Source organism: Aethalodelphis obliquidens, unplaced genomic scaffold (assembly GCF_003676395.1).
Source record: "Aethalodelphis obliquidens isolate GAN/ISIS:26980383/991018 unplaced genomic scaffold, ASM367639v1 scaffold87, whole genome shotgun sequence".
Classification (NCBI taxonomy): domain Eukaryota; kingdom Metazoa; phylum Chordata; class Mammalia; order Artiodactyla; family Delphinidae; genus Aethalodelphis; species Aethalodelphis obliquidens.
The window spans coordinates 4343987-4362559 of NW_020838031.1; the positions used below are offsets into that span (position 1 = coordinate 4343987).

At 41.6% G+C, this 18573-nt stretch overlaps 1 protein-coding gene across 1 annotated transcript in view; it reads right to left on the reverse strand.

Moving 5' to 3' along the window:
- Positions 1-18573, reverse strand: part of PCNX2 (pecanex 2) — a 273090-nt gene that overhangs the window by 132008 nt on the left and 122509 nt on the right. Inside the window, exon 19 of the mRNA XM_027094137.1 lies at positions 17768-17918. Coding sequence (XP_026949938.1) covers positions 17768-17918 — 151 coding nt within the window. The remainder of the gene's footprint in view (positions 1-17767; positions 17919-18573) is intronic.

An 18573-nucleotide genomic window follows, 5' to 3' on the forward strand; every position in this document is an offset into this window, starting at 1 on the left:
CGGGCCTCTCACTGTTGTGGCCTCTCCCGTTGCGGAGCACAGGCTTCGGACGCGCAGGCTCAGTGGCCATGGCTCACGGGCCCAGCCGCTCTGCGGCATGTGGGATCTTCCCGGACCAGGGCACGAACCCACGTCCCCTGCATCGGCAGGCGGACTGTCAACCACTGTGCCACCAGGGAAGCCCTGTTGGAAGATTTTTAATCACAGTTTCTATTTCATTACTTGTGATTGATCTTTTCATATTTTCTATTTCTTCCTGGTCCAGTCTTGGAAGGTTATACCTTTCTAAGAATTTGTCCATGTCTTCCAGGTTGTCCATTTTATTGCCATAGAGCTGCTTGTAGTAGTCTCTTAGGATGCTTTGTATTTCTGCGGTGTCTGTTGTAACTTCTTTTTCATTTCTAATTTTATTGATTTGAGTCCTCTCCCTCTTTTTCTTGATGAGTCTGCCTAATGGTTTACCAATTTTGTTTATCTTCTCAAAGAACCAGCTTTTAGTTATTTTGATCTTTGCTATTGCTTTCTTTGTTTCTATTTCATTTATTTCTGCTCGTATCTTTATGACTTCTTTCCTTCTGCTAACTTTGGGTTTTGTTTGTTATTCTTTCTCTAGTTCCTTTAGGTGTAAGATTAGATTATTTATTTGAGATTTTTCTTGTCTCTTGAGGTAGGCTTGTATAGCTATAAACTTCCCTCTTAAAACTGCTTTTGCTGCATTCCATAGGTTTTGGATTGTTGTGTTTTCATTGTCATTTTTCTCTAGGTATTTTTTGATTTCCTCTTTGATTTCTTCAGTGATCTCTTGATTATTTAGTAACGTAATGTTTAGCCTCCATGTGTTTGTGTTTTTTATGTTTTTTCCCCTGTAATTCATTTCTAATCTCATAGCGTTGTGGTCAGAAAAGATGCTTGATATGATTTCGATTTTCTTAAATTTACTGAGGCTTGATTTGTAACCCAGGATGTGATCTATCCTGGAGAGTGTTCCGTGGGCACTTGAGAAGAGAGTATAATCTGCTGTTTTTGGATGGAATGTCCTATAAATATCAATTAAATCTCTCTGCTCTATTGTGTCATTTAAAGCTTCTGTTTCCTTATTTATTTTCATTTTGGATGATCTGTCCATTGGTGTAAGTGAGGTGTTCAAGTCCCCCACTATTATTGTGTTTCTGTTGATTCCCTCTTTTAGAGCTGTTAGCAGTTGCCTTATATATTGAGGTGCTCCTATGTTGGGTGCATATATATTTATAATTGTTGTTTCTTCTTCTTGGATTGATCCCTTGATGATTGTGTAGTGGCCTTCCTTGCCTCTTGTAACATTCTTTATTTTAAAGTCTGTTTTATCTGGTATGAGTATTGCTACTCCAGCTGTCTTTTGATTTCCGTTTGCATGGAATACCTTTTTCCATCCCCTCAATTTCAGTTCATATGTGTCCCTAGGTCTGAAGTGGGTCTCTTGTAGACAGCACATATATGGGTCTTGTTTCTGTATCCATTCAGCAAGCCTGTGTCTTTTGGTTGGAGCATTTAATCCATTCACGTTTAAGGTGATTATCAAAATGTGTGTTCCTATGACCATTTCTTAATTGTTTTGGGTTTGTTTTTGTAGGTCCTTTCCTTCTCTTGTGTTTCCCACTTAGAGAAGTTCCTTTAGCATTTGTTGTAGAGTTGGTTTGGTGGTGCTGAATTCTCTTTTGCTTGTCTGTAAAGCTTTCGATTTCTCCATCGAATCTGAATGAGATCCTTGCGGAGTAGATTAATCTTGGTTGTAGGTTCTTCCCTTTCATCACTTTAAGTATATCATGCCACTCCCTTCTGGCTTGTAGAGTTTCTGCTGAGAAATCTGCTGTTAACCTTATGGGAGTTCCCTTGTATGTTATCTGTCGTTTTTCCCTTGCTGCTTTCAATAATTTTTCTTTGTCTTTAATTTTTGCCAATTTGATTACTATGTGTCTCGAAGTGTTTCTCCTTGGGTTTATCCTGTATGGGACTTGCTGCACTTTCTGGACTCGGGTGGCTATTTCCTTTCCCATGTTAGGGAAGTTTTTGACTATAATCTCTTCAAATATTTTCTTGGATTCTTTCTCTCTCTCTTCTCCTTCTGGGACCCTTATAATACAAATGCTGTTGCGTTTAATGTTGTCCCAGAGGTCTCTTAGGCTGTCTTCATTTCTTTTCATTCTTTTTTCTTTAATCTGTTCTACAGCAGTGACTTCCACCATTCTGTCTTCCAGGTCACTTATCCTTTCTTCTGCCTCAGTTATTCTGCTATTGATTCCTTCTAGTGTAGTTTTCATTTCAGTTATTGTATTGTTCATCTCTGTTGGTTTGTTCTTTAATTCTTCTATGTCTTTGTTAAACATTTCTTGCATCTTCTCTATCTTTGCCTCCATTGTTTTTCCAAGGTCCTGGATCATCTTCACTATCATTATTCTGAATTCTTTTTCTGGAAGGTTGCCTATCTCCACTTCATTTAGTTGTTTTTCTGGGGTTTTATCTTGTTCCTTCATCTGGTACATAGCCCTCTGCCTTTCATGTTGTCTATCTTTCTGTGAACGTGGTTTTTGTTCCACAGTCTGCAGGATTGTAGTTCTTCTTGCTTCTGCTGTCTGCCCTCTGGTGGATGAGGCTACCTAACAGGCTTGTCTTGACTACTATTCTTGTGTGTCTTTTGCTCAGCATTGTTTGTAAGATTCCTCCACATTTTTGTGTGCAGTTGTCATTTGTTCATTCTCACTGCCATATAGTCATCTACTACATGAATATACAGAGAATTTTTCCAGTTTACTGTTCATGGGCATTTGGTTAGTTTCCAGTATCTATTGTGAAGAGTGCTGCTATGAATTCTTTATATGTCCTTTGGTAAACACGGGACATTTCTGTGGAGTATATATCTAGGTGTGGAATCACCAGGTTATTAATTGTGCATATAGGAAGGCCCAGGAGGTGCCACCAAACAATTTTCCAACGTTCTTGTGCCAATTTACACGCCCACAAACAGCGCGAAACTTTCCTTCCATTTGCTCCGCATCCTTGCCAAAACATTTTCCCCCTCCTTCATTTTGGCTGCGCTGGTGGGTGTACAGTGGTATCATGTTATGGTTTTATTTTGCATTTTCCTAATGACTAATGCAGCTGAGTGCCTTTTCGTGTGTTTACTGGCCATTTGGATATACACTCTTGTAAAGTGGTTCTTCATGTCTATTGCCTGGTTCTTTTTCCTATTGAATTATATGTCTTTCCTTCCTGATTTTAAGAGTTCTTTATACATGCTAGGTATGAGTCTTTAGTCACATATATGCATTGGGAAAATCTTTTCCCATTTTGTGGGATGCTTTTTAACTCTCCTAATAGTATCTTTTGTAAAAAAGAAATAATTTTAATATGCTCCAAGTTCTCATTTATCTTTCCTTTTAGAGACTTTTGTGTTCTGTTTAAAATACAAAGATCATGACCACCTTCTACTTTCCTCTAAACTTTAATTGTTTTACATTTCACATTGAGATCTGCAAGCTACCTAGAATTGATTATGGTGTAGAATACACTTACAAGATAGGAGTTGAGACTGATGGCTTTTCCATATGGATAGCTAATGGATCATCACCATCTACTGAAAATAACTTCTATTTCCCCCTGCACTGCAGTCAAGTATGCTGTTTAATATGCCTTTATATATGTGCTGGGGGCCTTCCTGGAATGCCCTTCCACATTTCCTACTTGAGAAACTCCTCATCTTTTTCCAGAATTTGTCATCCTGCCATCTGGAGCTTTCCTTGGCCACCTCCCCACCCCCTCGCTGCTCCCAATATAATCACCACCAATGGTTGCCAGGGGCAGGGCATTCGAAGTCCATTTCAGTGGGAGGAGGGTTTAACACTGGCACTGTTTAAAACTGTCAGCATATGATGATAATAAAAAGGAGTCCAACTTTTAATTGGATTTATTATTGTTTTTAAATTATTTATAAACCGTGCACCCCACTTTCTGCCTGCATTCTGTATATATCACCTTTAGTTTTGAGGCAAAATGTGTTATTCCTTTGAGCCATTACTGTACACTGTGAATTCTACAATTATAATGCCTGTCACACCAGAGCAAGTATTCATTTAAATACTAATCTTCCTGCTAGATTGTGAGTTTGTCAAGAGTAGGTGCTGTGTCTTAATCAGTTTAGTATTTCAAGCACCTAACAGAATGCCTGGCTTAGAGTTAGGGTTCAATAAATGTTCGTTTATCATCTTATCATTTTTAGTGGTTGGGGGGAACTCTGAATAATTAAAATAAACAGAGGGACTTTAAGAAAAGCAGCCTCTTGGAATTACTTTTTTGATTACAAAACAAAAAGCTTTTTAACTATAACATATTAAACAACATTTCCTATTTTAATCTCTCATAAAGTACAGTCAGTCAGAGCTCGGTTTCCTTCTATACAAAATTATTTTTTCTGATTTCTCAATTTATAAGACATCAGCAGTGTCAGACTGAGGCCATCAAATCAAATGCAATGCAGCCTGCTTATAAAAACACTTTCATAGAGTTCTATCAACATTCGTCACCAATTCAGAGAAACGTGACAACCTTAGCCAGATTCCTGCAAAAATATGTAAATTAAGAGAAATATAAGCTAACCTCATCCTGCAGGACTATTAGGAAAACATCTGAATTAAAAGAAACATTTCAGTGGCTCATCACCGAAGGATGACCTGGGCGCCATCTGGGTGGGGGAGTGCAATCCGGACTTTCAAATGCTTGTCACATTTAATTTCAGCAGATGATACTTTCCAATAAGCGGGGATAATGCTGATGGAGTGCAGGCAGACGATCCCATTGCAGTGCACAAGGATTTACTGCAGACAGCGATAACAAATACGGGTTTGCCATAGAATTTCAGTTTATCCATTCCAGAAACACACAAAGCAATGAACATCAAATAACACAGAAATCACTAATGAGCTCTGCATTCATCATCCATGTCTTTCCAAATCCTGGAGAGCGAAAGTGCTTATTCAGTGAGATGTTAACCCTCTGTGTGCCTGTGTGACACTGTGTCATAGACACAACTGTAAGGTGTGTCAATAAGATGTTTAGTCTTGGATTGTAAGCAGTAGTCTGCTGCCAGCCTTTGTAACAGCACGTTTGTAGGACTTGTGTTCAGTATGGCTGAAATAACACATATGGACAGGTAAGGCCCTAGATCTTTAATAACCGGTTCTCTAGTTAGAAGCAAACAACATGATAGCTACAAAGGAGCTCTCTGTCGGAGTGTGGAAGGACAAAAAGGACTTCAGGAGAACTAGAAATCAATTCTTTCGTAAGTCGCAAAAACCTTTACTACTTAATAGCAACCCTAGAGTCATACACACACAAAAAAGACTGGTTGCACTGCATAATTCAGCTCTAGCTTACTACCTGAGGTGCTGCCAGGGAAATGAAAGTGACAACAGCTGACATCTCAATGTGACACAGAAGCTCCACATGCCTCCCGCTGATTAATTCTGAATCTCTAGATGCAGGGACTGTGAATACATTCTACACTGTCTGCATACACCAGCAAGCACCAGTATACATACTGTATGTTAAGGGGAAAACATTTTAGGTAAAGATTCACCCCAAGGCACAGTTTCCCTGGCTGGTGTTCAGTACAACATCTAGCCAAAGGGGGAATGGAAAAGGATGTGGAAAGGGAGTTAAAAATCAATATATAGGAAGGACACAGTAGAGAGAAAATCCCGGAGGTCACCAACTCCACACTCCCGACTTCAAGTTCTGCTACTCTTGCACATTGAAAGAAAATCAATTCCATGTTCATGCTTATATATCTCTAGAATCCTTCTACTAAGTTCAGTCATTTATTCTAAAGAAATGCTACAATCTCTAGACTGTAGAAAACGTGTAATGGTAAATGTACTGGATGTTTATATTTGAATAATAATGTAGCAGGAAGCTAAAACGGAAGTGCAATCCAGAATCCTGAATTCTAAAAGACTAAACTTAATCTTTCCCTATGGGGGTGGCCATGGAAAGCTAATAAAACAAAAAGCTTACAAAGGCAGTAACATGATAAATACGTTTCTTAACTCTCCAAATTGTCACAGTATTCATACAAAGTCAATTTAAAAAGAAAATCTTTGCAACGATAGTTTATAACTGCCTTTCTGTAATGTCCCGTATATGCAAATAGACCATAAAAAGACATTTCTTTAGCATTATTATTTCTCTTGTCCCTGGAATATTAGGCCCTTGAGAAAAAGAATGCAAACCAACCCTGCCGTTTACAAGTTTACATATGATTTATCACTACTGAATGCTTTAAATTTTCTCAAAGGCTTTTCAGGTTGTGTTTTATTTAGATGCTTACGTTGCTAAAACAAGATCCTCTCAATAATTAAAAGTTAATCAAAAATCCTCGGGATGCTTCTATCTTTAGGAAGATAATTTGCTCCAATTCAAATCTTGGAATACGACTGACTTAAGCTTCGAAGACATGAGGCTTCCTGCTTCACAGGGGCCAGACTGTTTATAAGCATTTCAATAGGGGCTCATCTCGGTTCAGCTGGCCCAGTCACCCCGAGGCAGCTAAGGCAAAGAGACCCTGCAAAATGGAATTACCATGTCCAAGGTGATTGTGCCCTCTTATTATAGGCAACTGCTTTTCCTATGAGCATTTCTCACTCTCATCTTTCTTCCTGGGCAAAATCTCAGGTTGCAAAGTCCTTAGCACAAACATGTACACATGTCATGGTTTATTTTCTTAAAAAACAGACTTCACTTCCCAAACCAGTAGCGTGAATTGAGTCATCATTCTTAAATGTAAAGCAAATCACACCACCCCACCACTCAAAGCCGATAATTCTGCTTAAGATAAACCCAAGGTCCTCACGACCTTCCCATTCCCAAAAAAGCCAATTCAGGGTGAGCCTGTGGCTTCTTCTCTCCCACTTTGAAGGCTAACCCCCTTTTTATCTTTCAGGCCTCAATTAGTTGTCACTTCCTCAAAGAAGCCTTTCTTTTTCCCTCAAATCTAAATAAGGATCTCTTTATAACTCTCTCCTAGCCCCCTATACTTTTCCTTCATTGGACTTCAAACACTTTATGAATATATTAATCTGTGTGATGAATTTTCATTTCTCTACTAAAGCCAGGGGTCCAGGGTTGTCTTTCCCCATTATATTCAGTATTTAGCACTGTACTCTGTCTACAGAAGCCACTCAGTATATTCAGGTGACATCACTGACCACTGGCTGATCATTAACATAATTAACTAAAGCAGACACCTAATACAACGAAGTTTGAGAAGCTGGGGCTTCCATGGTGGGGTACTGCCTGCCTTGTAGGAGTTCGGGATCTCCTCTAGCCAAAGTGCTCTCACTTTCTCAGTTGGTTTGCCCCTGGGGTGAGGTCATGCTGGCCTTGCTCCCCAGTGCTTCCCCAGCATACTGCATCGTCCCTGGCATGTGATAGGTTCCATAAATACTTCTGAATGACTTAATAACTATTATCAGGTTCAACATTATGGTAAACCTCTCAGAGAAAGACAAGGTGGGAACATTCAGGAATCAGAATATTAAAGTTCATATTTTTCAAGGAATAAAATTTTTTAGTTGTTTCTTTAGTGGTTTTTGACTTTGGGATCATGCTTGAAAAATTCTTTTTCTTTTCCCCTAACCGAGATTACATAACTTGACCTATATTTTCTTGCAGTGCTATTCTGGTTCTTTCTTTCTTTTTCCTTTAAAACAATTTACATCTTTAATCCATCTGGATTTTCATGTGATACAAAGTCTAAGTCAATTTTTTAAAATGTTTAGCTCATTTCCCCAAAACTATCCCACTGATTTTTTTTAACATCTTTATTGGAGTATAATTTCTTTACAATGTTGTGTTAGTTTCTGGTTTATAACAAAGTGAATCAGCTATACATATACATATATCCCCATATCTCCTCCCTCTTGCATCTCCCTCCCTCCCACCCTCCCTATCCCACCCCTCTAGGTGGTCACAAAGCACCGAGCTGATCTCCCTGTGCTATGCGGCTGCTTCCCACTAGCTATCTATTTTACGTTTGGTAGTGTATATGTGTCCATGCCACTCTCTCACTTTGTCACAGCTTACCCTTCCCCCTCCCTGTGTCCTCAAGTCCATTCTCTACATCTGCATCTTTATTCCTGTCCTGCCCCTAGGTTCTTCATAACAATTTTTTAGATTCCACATGTATGTGTTAGCATACGGTATTTGTTTTTCTCTTTCTGACATACTTCACTCTGTATGACAGACTCTGGGTCCATCCACCTCACTACAAATAACTTAATTTCGTTTCTTTTTATGGCTGAGTAATATTCCATTGTATATATGTGCCACATCTTCTTTATCCATTCATCTGTTGATGGACACTTAGGTTGCTTCCATGTCCTGGCTATTGTAAATAGAACTGCAGTGAACATTGTGGTACATGACTCTTTTTGAATTACAGTTTTCTCAGGGTATATGCCCAGTAGTGGCATTGCTGGGTCATATGGTAGTTCTATTTTTAGTTTTTTAAGGAACCTCCATTTTTTTTTCCATAGTGGCTGTACCAATTTACATTCCCACCAACAGTGCAAGAGGGTTCCCTTTTCTCCACACCCTCTCCAGCATTTATTGTTTGTAGATTTTTTGATGATGGCCATTCTGACTGGTGTGAGGTGATACCTCATAGCTCACTGATTGTTTTCATTAATTCAGTGGAGAGTAAAAATGTATTCTTCACATCTCCTCAAAGGGATGGAGAAATTCTTAGGCGACTCAGGCAATAATGTACTCTCTCTTCTTGGTAGAAAGGTCCTCTACTAATATCAAACCATAGTTTTTAAAACTAAAAATACTAGTGAAATCATTTATCAATTTTTCACATGAAGATGGTTAGGTCAAAATGTTCACAAGAAAAGGGTTAAGAGAAACTTTCAGATGTTCTCACCATGGGCACATGAAGGAAGACACTTCTTGTGAGAACAACCATCTTGCCAAGAGCAAGGATTCTCCTCTCACTCATTTTTGTATCCTCAACACCCAGCACGGAGCCTAGTACAGAGCAGGGGCTTGAGGAATGGCAAATTTACAAAATCAGAATTCCTCCCCCAAGTAAAGTGTGATTTGTATGTTATTTACATGACAAGATTACTTAAAAACACCATTTCCATTTCTCCACTGGCATCTATGTGTATTATCCTATCATAAAGTACCATGAGGGTTAAGCTATTTCGGATAAGATCCCAACAGATGCAGGTCAGGGAGACTGAGTCAGGCCTCATCACAGGGGCCTCACCTACTGCACCTGGGAACCGGCATTGTTCTTCCAAACGGCCTCCTTCGTTCAGCCCTTCCCATGCGTGCTGGGCCCACGGAGCCCAAAGCTGCTGGGGTGCCGTCCTGCATACGTCATGTCTTGCGTATGAAGACTTCCTGATTTTCAGTGTTAGTTTTTTTCCCCTTCTGCAATTATTTTATTTCTGCATTGTTTTAGATTTATCAGCAGTCTAGGAGAACCCCAGTGGGCAGCTGGTAAAAACCCCGTGGCTTGCTGGAGAGAGAGCTGCAGTGTGAGGTTGGCCCCTGACCTCTGAGCTCTGTCCCCAAACCCTTTCCCCCTTAATGCTGCCCCAGGTTGGCCTGTGCTTCTCTAGGCCTCTCTCGGCCCTGCTCCCCTTCAAGCAGAGGACGCTGGATTCTACTTCTCTGTTTTCCCGCCGCCATGTAAGCCTGGTTTCACTGCCAGTCCCCTGCAGCCCCTTCCAGGCTTGTGGAGACTGTGATACAGAAAGATAAGTTCCCCAGTGGAGTAGGAGGGCAGAGGCTGGCAGGCAGGGAAAGAAAAGGAGAGGACGAGAAGGCGCATGAAAATAATAACAGTGCGAATAAATAAGGCAGCCTGCCAACTGGCAGGCTATTTTCTGACACATCAGCTCTAAGCCACTTCTTCGGCATTTGGAACACTCTCTCCTATAGAAGCATCGTAGCAAATGAGACTGTTACTCAGCTAGCACTGGTTCAGTTCATGCTTCAAACGGTTTGAGTCACATCGAAATAAAGAGGCGTTGGAGGGTTTTCTAGGTCTCTAACTATGTCCCGATGCTGGCATCTTTTTATGTGGGGAGACGAAAGGAGTAAGGAATACATCCTTCTTCCCAGAACTATGGCATCTGCTCATCACACACACAAATGAGACCTTCCCAAAGACCCCGGCACAGCCATTAGCTTCTAAATTCAGACAATGCCTGTTATGCCGCATTCTTTTCCCTAGTGCTATATACATTTCAAAGGATTTTTACACGTATCATCAGGTTGGAGTTCATCTCCATGGAAATTCTGTGAACTAAGTCATTCAGGGAGTCCTATCACCTGCCAACAAAAGTTTCAAAACACGTCCATCCAGAGTATAAAGGGCCACCTACTGCCTAGCACAATGGGTGAAACAAGACACAAAGGGAGGTGCAAAGTGATTGAACTTCAGAATCCCGGGGAAGAGAAGGAACAGGATGTGCTTACGGAGTATACTCTGCCTGCCAAGGACTCTGCCAAATGCTCTACATGTATTATCTCGATTAATTTCATTCCGCAACAAATCTGTGTGGTAGGAACCCCCAGTTATAGATGAATCACAATAGTTAAGCACAACTAGCGTGGGACAGAGACGCTAGCCCTGCGTCTCTTTGGAAACAAAGCTAGCCCTGCTTTGTTCCAGAGCCTGTTCTCTGGGCCATGACACTTGAATTCCCTCCTGAACTTTCCAAAAGCTTCCTGCAGGGGAACATCTGGTCCCATGAAAAGGACCAGGAGCTGTGGAGACATCAGACTTTTCACCAGCAGCAGTGGGAGCTAGAGAACAATGGGACGTTAGTTTAGAATTCTGAAAGAACTGTTGACACCCTGACAAGCTACACACTGCAAACTCTCCATTAAGTGCGAAGTAGAACGAAAACACTTTGAGATACATGAAGTCTCAAAACGTTTCCTTCCCACTCACCCTTTCCCTGGAGTTACTGGAGAATATGCTTCATTCAAGAAGAGGGAATAAACAAAGAACAATTGGAACAGGTTCCAGAGGGAGTTGGGGAAGGGATGGAACAAGATATAGCATCTGACAAGTCTGCCTGGGTGGAAAATTGAACTGAGAGGTATTTTACATAGTGATTGGAAAGGCTAGCAGATGCAAAAACAGAAATCTGAACAAGAAAGGAAATGCAGTCACGGCACACTACTGGACTAGACGTGAACAACAGTTAGACTTTCTGTACGACGTTCTTTCTATAGGACATACACACACATGAATAGGAAAAAACTGAGTATGTGTTCAACAAAAGTTATATTGGGAGGGAGGAGAAGGGGAAAATGTAATGTATGAGGGAAGGTAAGCGACATAAATCTTTATTACTCATAACAGGAAGCCAGCAGACAGGAAAATTTGAAATATCAAGAAATAGACGAATAGGCACATTATTTAGAAGAATTATGGTAAATGCCAGAAGAAATACCTAAAGTAGAAAGTAATTTTTCCTGGAGAGGGGGAATCAGACGGGAAAAAGTTGACCAGGGTCTGCTGCTTTTCATTACAACTTGTTCTCTTTGGTTCTTAACACTATGTATTACTTTGATATAAATGTAAAACACATTAGAAAAAGCATTATCTGTCAGAACCATGTCTTTCCCATGCAGAAAGCAGTCTATCTGCAAATCAACAGGCAGGATTTGCTAAAATGCAAAGTAAATTTCATTTAAGAATGACAAATTCAGGACTCATTTGTGAATTAGTTTTATAACAGTGAATACGGTTAAATTACAGTTTAAATGAGATTTTTCAGTTGATATGTTCAGTAATTTCTATCATCTTTTATCCACTTATTCTAATGTATCCAAAAATTATAGCTTAAGCTTTTTCAGCAACCATTTTTTGCAGAGGGATGAGACTCTGTGTATCTTAACACACACATAGACTGGAGTCCTTCAAATAAGCCTTTACCTCCAGGCTTTTCCTGTCTACAGGGAACGCTTTCTTCAGGAAATTTACAAGGCACTAATCATTCATTCAATCAATATTATTAAACAGCTACTCTGCAGCAGACACTAATTCAACATTTAGTTATAAAATCTCATTTACTTCCATTTTATGTGCACAACCAAACCATTTGGAAAAGCCTGACCAATGAACATGAAGTTAACTGTAACCTCTTCACTGGGCCTTCTACTTCTTTGTATTTGCTGCATGGCTGAACGCAGTGCTGACCCTTCGTCACTCTGTGTGTAGCAATCATGGGTCTTCTTTGCGAGCACAGCCCTAGCTTTGTTCACTAGGTCAGAAACTCTTTGGTGACAGAAACCACATCTCAGTCAACCTATCTCACTGGATCACTGGTTTGGCATCATGTAGGAACTCAATAATTATTTTCTTTCTTTTTTTATATTTTTACTTTACATTGGAGTATAGTTGATTTACAATGCTGTATTAGTTTCAAGGGTACAGTAAAGTGATTCGGTTATACATATACATATATCTATTCTTTTTCAGATTCTTTTCCCATGTACGTTATTACAGAATACTGAGTAGAGTTCCCTGTGCTACATAGTAGGTCCTTGTTGGTTACCTATTTTATATGCAGTAGTGTGTATATGTCAATCCCAAACTCCTAATTTATCCCTCCCCCCTATACCTTTCCCCTTTGGTAACCCTAAGTTTGTTTTCTAAGTCTGTGAGTCTGTTTCTGTCTTGTAAATAAGTTCCTTTGTGTAATTATCTTCTCAATAAATAGTATCTTCACAAGCATTTTCTGAGTGAATAAATAAGTAAACCAGTGAATGTCGATAATGAACTTATTCTATATCTTAATCTCTTTTAAGACCCACTTTTATGGTAAGAGTATGGCCATCGAATCAGATCATTTTAACTTTTCTTAAATTCTCAGGAGCCAAGAATGATAATATTACAGAAATTACTTCCTGGGGGACTATGTGAAAATGGGACCCAACTCCATTATTCCCTTTCGAAATAACATAATGCCTTTGGAAAGTTCTTAGAAAAAAAAAATTTTCAAACAGACCCAACTTCTTATTCTTTTACAACAGGAGCCAATAAATGAAGTTGTTTTTCTAGAATCATCATCGTAATTCAGGATAACAGATTTGCTTTATTTTCTAAAAACCCAGTGCTCCTTAAACAGCGAGGCTCAAAAGTTGCCTCCTTGACTAATATGGTGCCATTTGTAGTGGTGTCTACTCTGCTATTTTCAGCACGATTTGCTTAGATTGGTGGGGAATAGAACAATGAAAAAAGCAACTTCACGCATACCCATTAGTATAACTCAGTTACACCCACATCACCACCATGGTTCATTTGACTGCTGAACTGTACTATGATTCCTACAATTTTATTCTTTCAGCTTAAATGTTGATGAAACACCTTGCTGGGGCTAAGACGGGATAAGGTTTACTTAAATTAGTCTCAAAAGTAAAGAAATGAACTGGCTCAAAAAGATATTTCCATTTACAGTCTTTCGAGTTGCGACACAGTTCCATTTCATCGTAGTCTGAATTTTATATCAAATTTAATTTTGTATCTCCAAGTAATTTTACATATCAAGTAAAATTATATATCAGAGGTATGCAGACAGGAAAGTAAACTGAAAGAAAGTATACATCCCAAGTTTAAAGTCTGTTCTCGCAAATGTAGGGCTGATGAGATTTAAGTTAAGTACAAACACTGGGGGTCCAGCGTGAGCAAGCAGATGTATTGCTCAGAGTCACTGTAGAGAACATGTTGGAAAAGGAGGCTCAGGGGAGCAGCTGGGAAGTTACTCTGGTCCAGGTGGTCAGGGATGGACCTCGGTGGGGGGATTGATTTTTGAACAGAGACCTGAAAGATGAGTTGCCTGGCCTGAGTCTAGGGAAACTTAAGAAAAGCATCCCAGGCACAGGGAACAGCAAAGAGAAGGTGGTGGGAGAATGTGGTGTGTTTGAGAAACCACAGGAATGTTCAGAATTTATGGTGGTGAGTCTGTTTCAAACCAGGGATTAAAGCTTTGTAGCGTTAGCACTGGACTATGGCGTGTTTAACTCTACGGGACCCAGCGCAGTGATGTGGTTCTTTGGGGTAACGATGGCAAGAGCAGTCTGAGGGCCACGTGCAAGTTGCACGCGATCTTCCCACCGCACTGAGAGCAGCGTGGGGAGGAGGACGAGCATCCTACCGGAGGGAGTGAGGTCACCTGGGTTCTGGTCGCTCATTGGCCACCAACTTAGTGGAACCCTAGTTAACATCCCTTGATGTCTCTGGGCATCAGTTTCCTCCTACGTAAAGTGGTGGGATAGGATTCTATGAACTCTGAGACAGAGACACAGCACACATGCCTCATCGTATACACCAATTCCAATGGGTAGCGATGTCTGCCTCTGGCCCAGGGATCACAGTGGTATCCACAGACCTGCCGGCCCTGCTCTGCTCTTCTTTTCCAAAATATTGTGTGATCATCTGAGAAAGAAGATTCGGCGTATGTTCACATTAAAGGTATATGACCGGCTTGAATTTCCTGTGCATGTTTTCTTGCTAGTAGAAGAAAGAAGGAGTGAAATAGCTAAAAAGGCAGAAAGGTGGGCAGGAAGCGGAGGAAAGGAAACTTAGGCTGTGGGTGATACCAAAATGGGTAAGGGGTCGTCAACAAGTTCATACTAACACATTGTAAGTACTTGGATTTCCCTTCCAACACACATAATTTTGAAATGAAATCTGTTTTTCATTACGGGCCTAATTTGTCAAATCTATTACCGTTGGCTAGATTTCAGGTAGCTTATAAACAGCTAATGTAGGCAAGTGAGAAACACCCACCAAGCCTCTGCTGGAGCCCGTGGTACCAGGGGTGAACGTCTCCCGCCCACCCTACAGGACAGAGGCCCAGAGCTGCCCTCTCACTCGCTCCTCCAAGAGGGGAAGTCAACATACAAACACACTCTCCTTTCTTGTTCTTGAATCTTGTACTGAAAGGTCATTCAGAATTTCAATATCTAAATGATTCTAAGTTAGACTGGGTTCTGTTAGATTCAGGGAAAAAAAACAATCGCGTTCGCACACACACACAAATCCCAACTGCCCACTCTTATCTTTCAGTGTTGAATTCCACACTCTGAATTGCCACCATAAGGAGAGCCCACGCCTGGTGTGTCTTATTTTCCTTTCTCTTAATTTGACAACTTCTCTGTCCTCACCCCAAGGCGCTTAAATATCTAGGCACAGATACAGATGCTATAGATACAGATATGCCGTTTCCTGAGTCAGCATCTTACCTCAAATCCCCATCAACTGCTTACCAATGATGCCAAAACAATACTCCACTAACTCCACTGCAACTTAGCCTTTCTGAATGTTAAGACAATGAAGGGAAATGTGACCCCAACATTGCAGAAGTTCTACAGAAACCGGTCTTTTCTTCAGGTTGCTCTACTGACCCACAAGAATGGACCTTTCCCTTTAAGTGGGCTGAAAAATGAACTGACTAATATCAACTGCGCCCGCTCTGAGTCTATCTTCCTTCCGTTTTTATAATACTGATAATAATTTGCATTTAAGTGGCACCCAACATTGAACACAGCATTTACAAACCATATTATGGGGGCTTCCCTGGTGGCGCAGTGGTTGAGAATCTGCCTGCCAATGCAAGGGACACGGGTTCGAGCCCTGGTCTGGGAAGATCCCACATGCCGCAGAGCAACTGGGCCCGTGAGCCACAACTACTGAGCCTGCACGTCTGGAGCCTGTGCTCCGCAACAAGAGAGGCCACCGTAGTGAGAGGACCGCGCACCACGATGAAGAGGGGCCCCCGCTTGCCACAACTCGAGAAAGCCCTCACACAGAAACGAAGACCCAACACAGCAAAAAATAAATAAGTAAATTTAAGAATAAATAAATACTCCTGTTCTCTGTTTAAAAAATAATTAAAAACAGGAAAATTTTAAAAAAAGAACCATATTATGCAGCTTGATCTTTGGAGAGCACCTGGTGTCGTAAGTGGGAAAAGCAAGCCTCTGAGGGTAGAGCAATCTCAGCTGCCCTCCGCCACCTTCTAAACCCTATGCTGGCAGCAGGTCCATCAGGCCATGTCTGTCCTCTAAGCAAAACCCCACTTTACTGATTTGGCTGTTTCAAATTAAGGCAGCTCCTGGTAGCCACCCAGACGTGTTCCTTGAAGAAGCCCTCTCTATTTCTGACAGCACCATAAGTGACTCTTTTGCTTCTTTGTTTTGTTTTGTTTTCAATTAATTCCCCTCTGCCCTTTTACTCTGGTCACACTTGTCTACTGAAGTTACTGATGACAAACCTGGCGGAGCCCAGTACATTCCTGTGAGTCAGCAAACCGTGGTGCTACTCACATCCCCTCATTCCCGGAGGTAGAGATGACACCTCGTTTAACATGAGCTAGTTATCAACTACAGCCATCAACTGTGACTGATACGCCTGAAAAGGGCGATAAATCAATCCTTCCGTCATCTGTTCAATCACAGAGGCTGGGGAGACCTAGCAAGGGAAATTCCTGAGTTTTTTTATTTAGAAGCTCAAACACTGTCGGGGTTACCAGGCTACTACTTGACGGTGGCCTGACTCAGCCCAGGGAACTGCTAAGTCAATCAAGTACAGGTCTGTGTGTGGGTCTAGTTCTACGTGAGCAAAGCAAGTTCAACAAAACTCAAGGGTTCAGCGAGCAAAATTCCAAGGTCAGCCTCTGCTACATCCCTGCCCTGGTTTTGTGGAGGGTGAAAGGGCGGTCAAGTGATGCTATTCTTGGTCCCCAGTCAGCTGAAGCTGGAACAACATAAACTTCAGGTCTTGAAATGGAGCAGGACCCTACGGTCTTTCCTCCCCCAGCCCATGTCCTCTGCCTGCCTTCTGTCTGTGGAAAAACTTAGCCAACGAATAAGTTTAATCAGAGAAGTGAGACAATGCAGAAGCAAAGGAAAACGAGACTAAGTAATAATAGTTCAGTCATTCAGCGAAGTTAAGGACCTTTAGTCCCTCCTCAAGGGCTAAAGATCATACTCTGAGCCATATCCTGGGAGCTGTCTTGTAGATACTGAAACCCTCACCAGGTGGAAGAAGTTAACTACAAGATGCCATGACATAAGCAGCCACAATTCCGAGAGCTGGCCTCAAAGAAATAGAAACAAACCGACCCCAGAACTGCAGACTAACTGCACCTGAAACAATCAAGATGACGCTGGTCAGACCACCGACGACCAATTTCAAGATGACGGCCAGAGCTGACTGTGCTGTTTCTGCATGTAGCCCCCTCCCTCCACCTATAGAAGTTCCTGACCCCTGGTTGTCAGTGCAGGGGAGCTGGCCTTTGGACGGGCATCCACCCCCACATCCAAAATAAAGCAAACTTTCCTTTCCACCAGCCTGGCCTCTTTATTGGCTTTTGAGCAGCGAGCAGCCAGACCCCACTTTCGGTTACAGCCTGAGTGGCGTAAATTAATTTTTCCTCAATAATAATAACCAATCATTTTTAGAAAATATACTTCTAATTCACCCCACTTCAACTTTCTTGTTCTGGGAACACTATGTACACTCCAAGGTACACACACTCTCCTTTTTTTATTGTGGTGGAACAGACATAATGTAACAGGTACCGTTGTCACCGTGTTTAAGGGTACAGTTCCGTGGCATGAAGTGCATTCACACCGCTGTGCCCACCCTCCCTGTGAAGGATGCCACCCGCTTACATCACATTTGTATGAGAGATATTTTACTAACCTCTCACTTCCCGTTGCTGATACTCTTTGTTTTTAAGGACGGGGTGTGAAATCCACATCCACGGGTGATGCTTGCGGAGCTGTGGGAGCAGGTAGTGGGTTACAAACCCCACAGTGCCGGCCAGCGCAAACAGCACGATGCTGAGAAACGGCTGCGACAGAAGAGGGTAAGAGTCAGTGTACAGCCTGAAGGACGGGGAGGGGTGCCCGCAAAGAACACGGAACACTGTCCTCCCTCTCTGCTCCCCCTAAGGCATACACAGCCAAACCGGGTTCCTGCTTCAGGCCTCTGAAAATTTCTCCCATATCGCAGGAAGTTGATCTCTGTGTTGAGAACCACCGAGACGGGGTGGAGAAGAGGTTGAGACATTCTGCCCATGAGAAAACGTTTTCTTGTTTTTTGTGTTTTTTTTAAAGAAGGGATGGAGAATAACAGATTGACCTAACAGACTTTTCCTCATTGAAAGGCAAGTGAGACAGCAACTGTCTGCAAGCACCTTCAGCCAGAAGTCCCATCTGGAGCGCTCTAATTTTGTTTCTCCAACTGAAAATTATGTTCCGATAATCTTTTTGGCTCTGTGACCTCCGTCTCACTCCTGACGGTGAGTCCTCCCTTCTCTGCTCATAGTAGTGAGTCGGGAGCCTGTCTTACTACTGCTGACTGTCCTCACGGTGGATTCCACGAAATGCGCAAACAAGACAACCCCCCTGTCTTTCTGTTTTCTGGGGAAACAGAAAGGGTACAAATGCACTCTGTGATGTGGATCAAAGCTCCTCTTGGACATAACTCGTAACACATCTGGATAT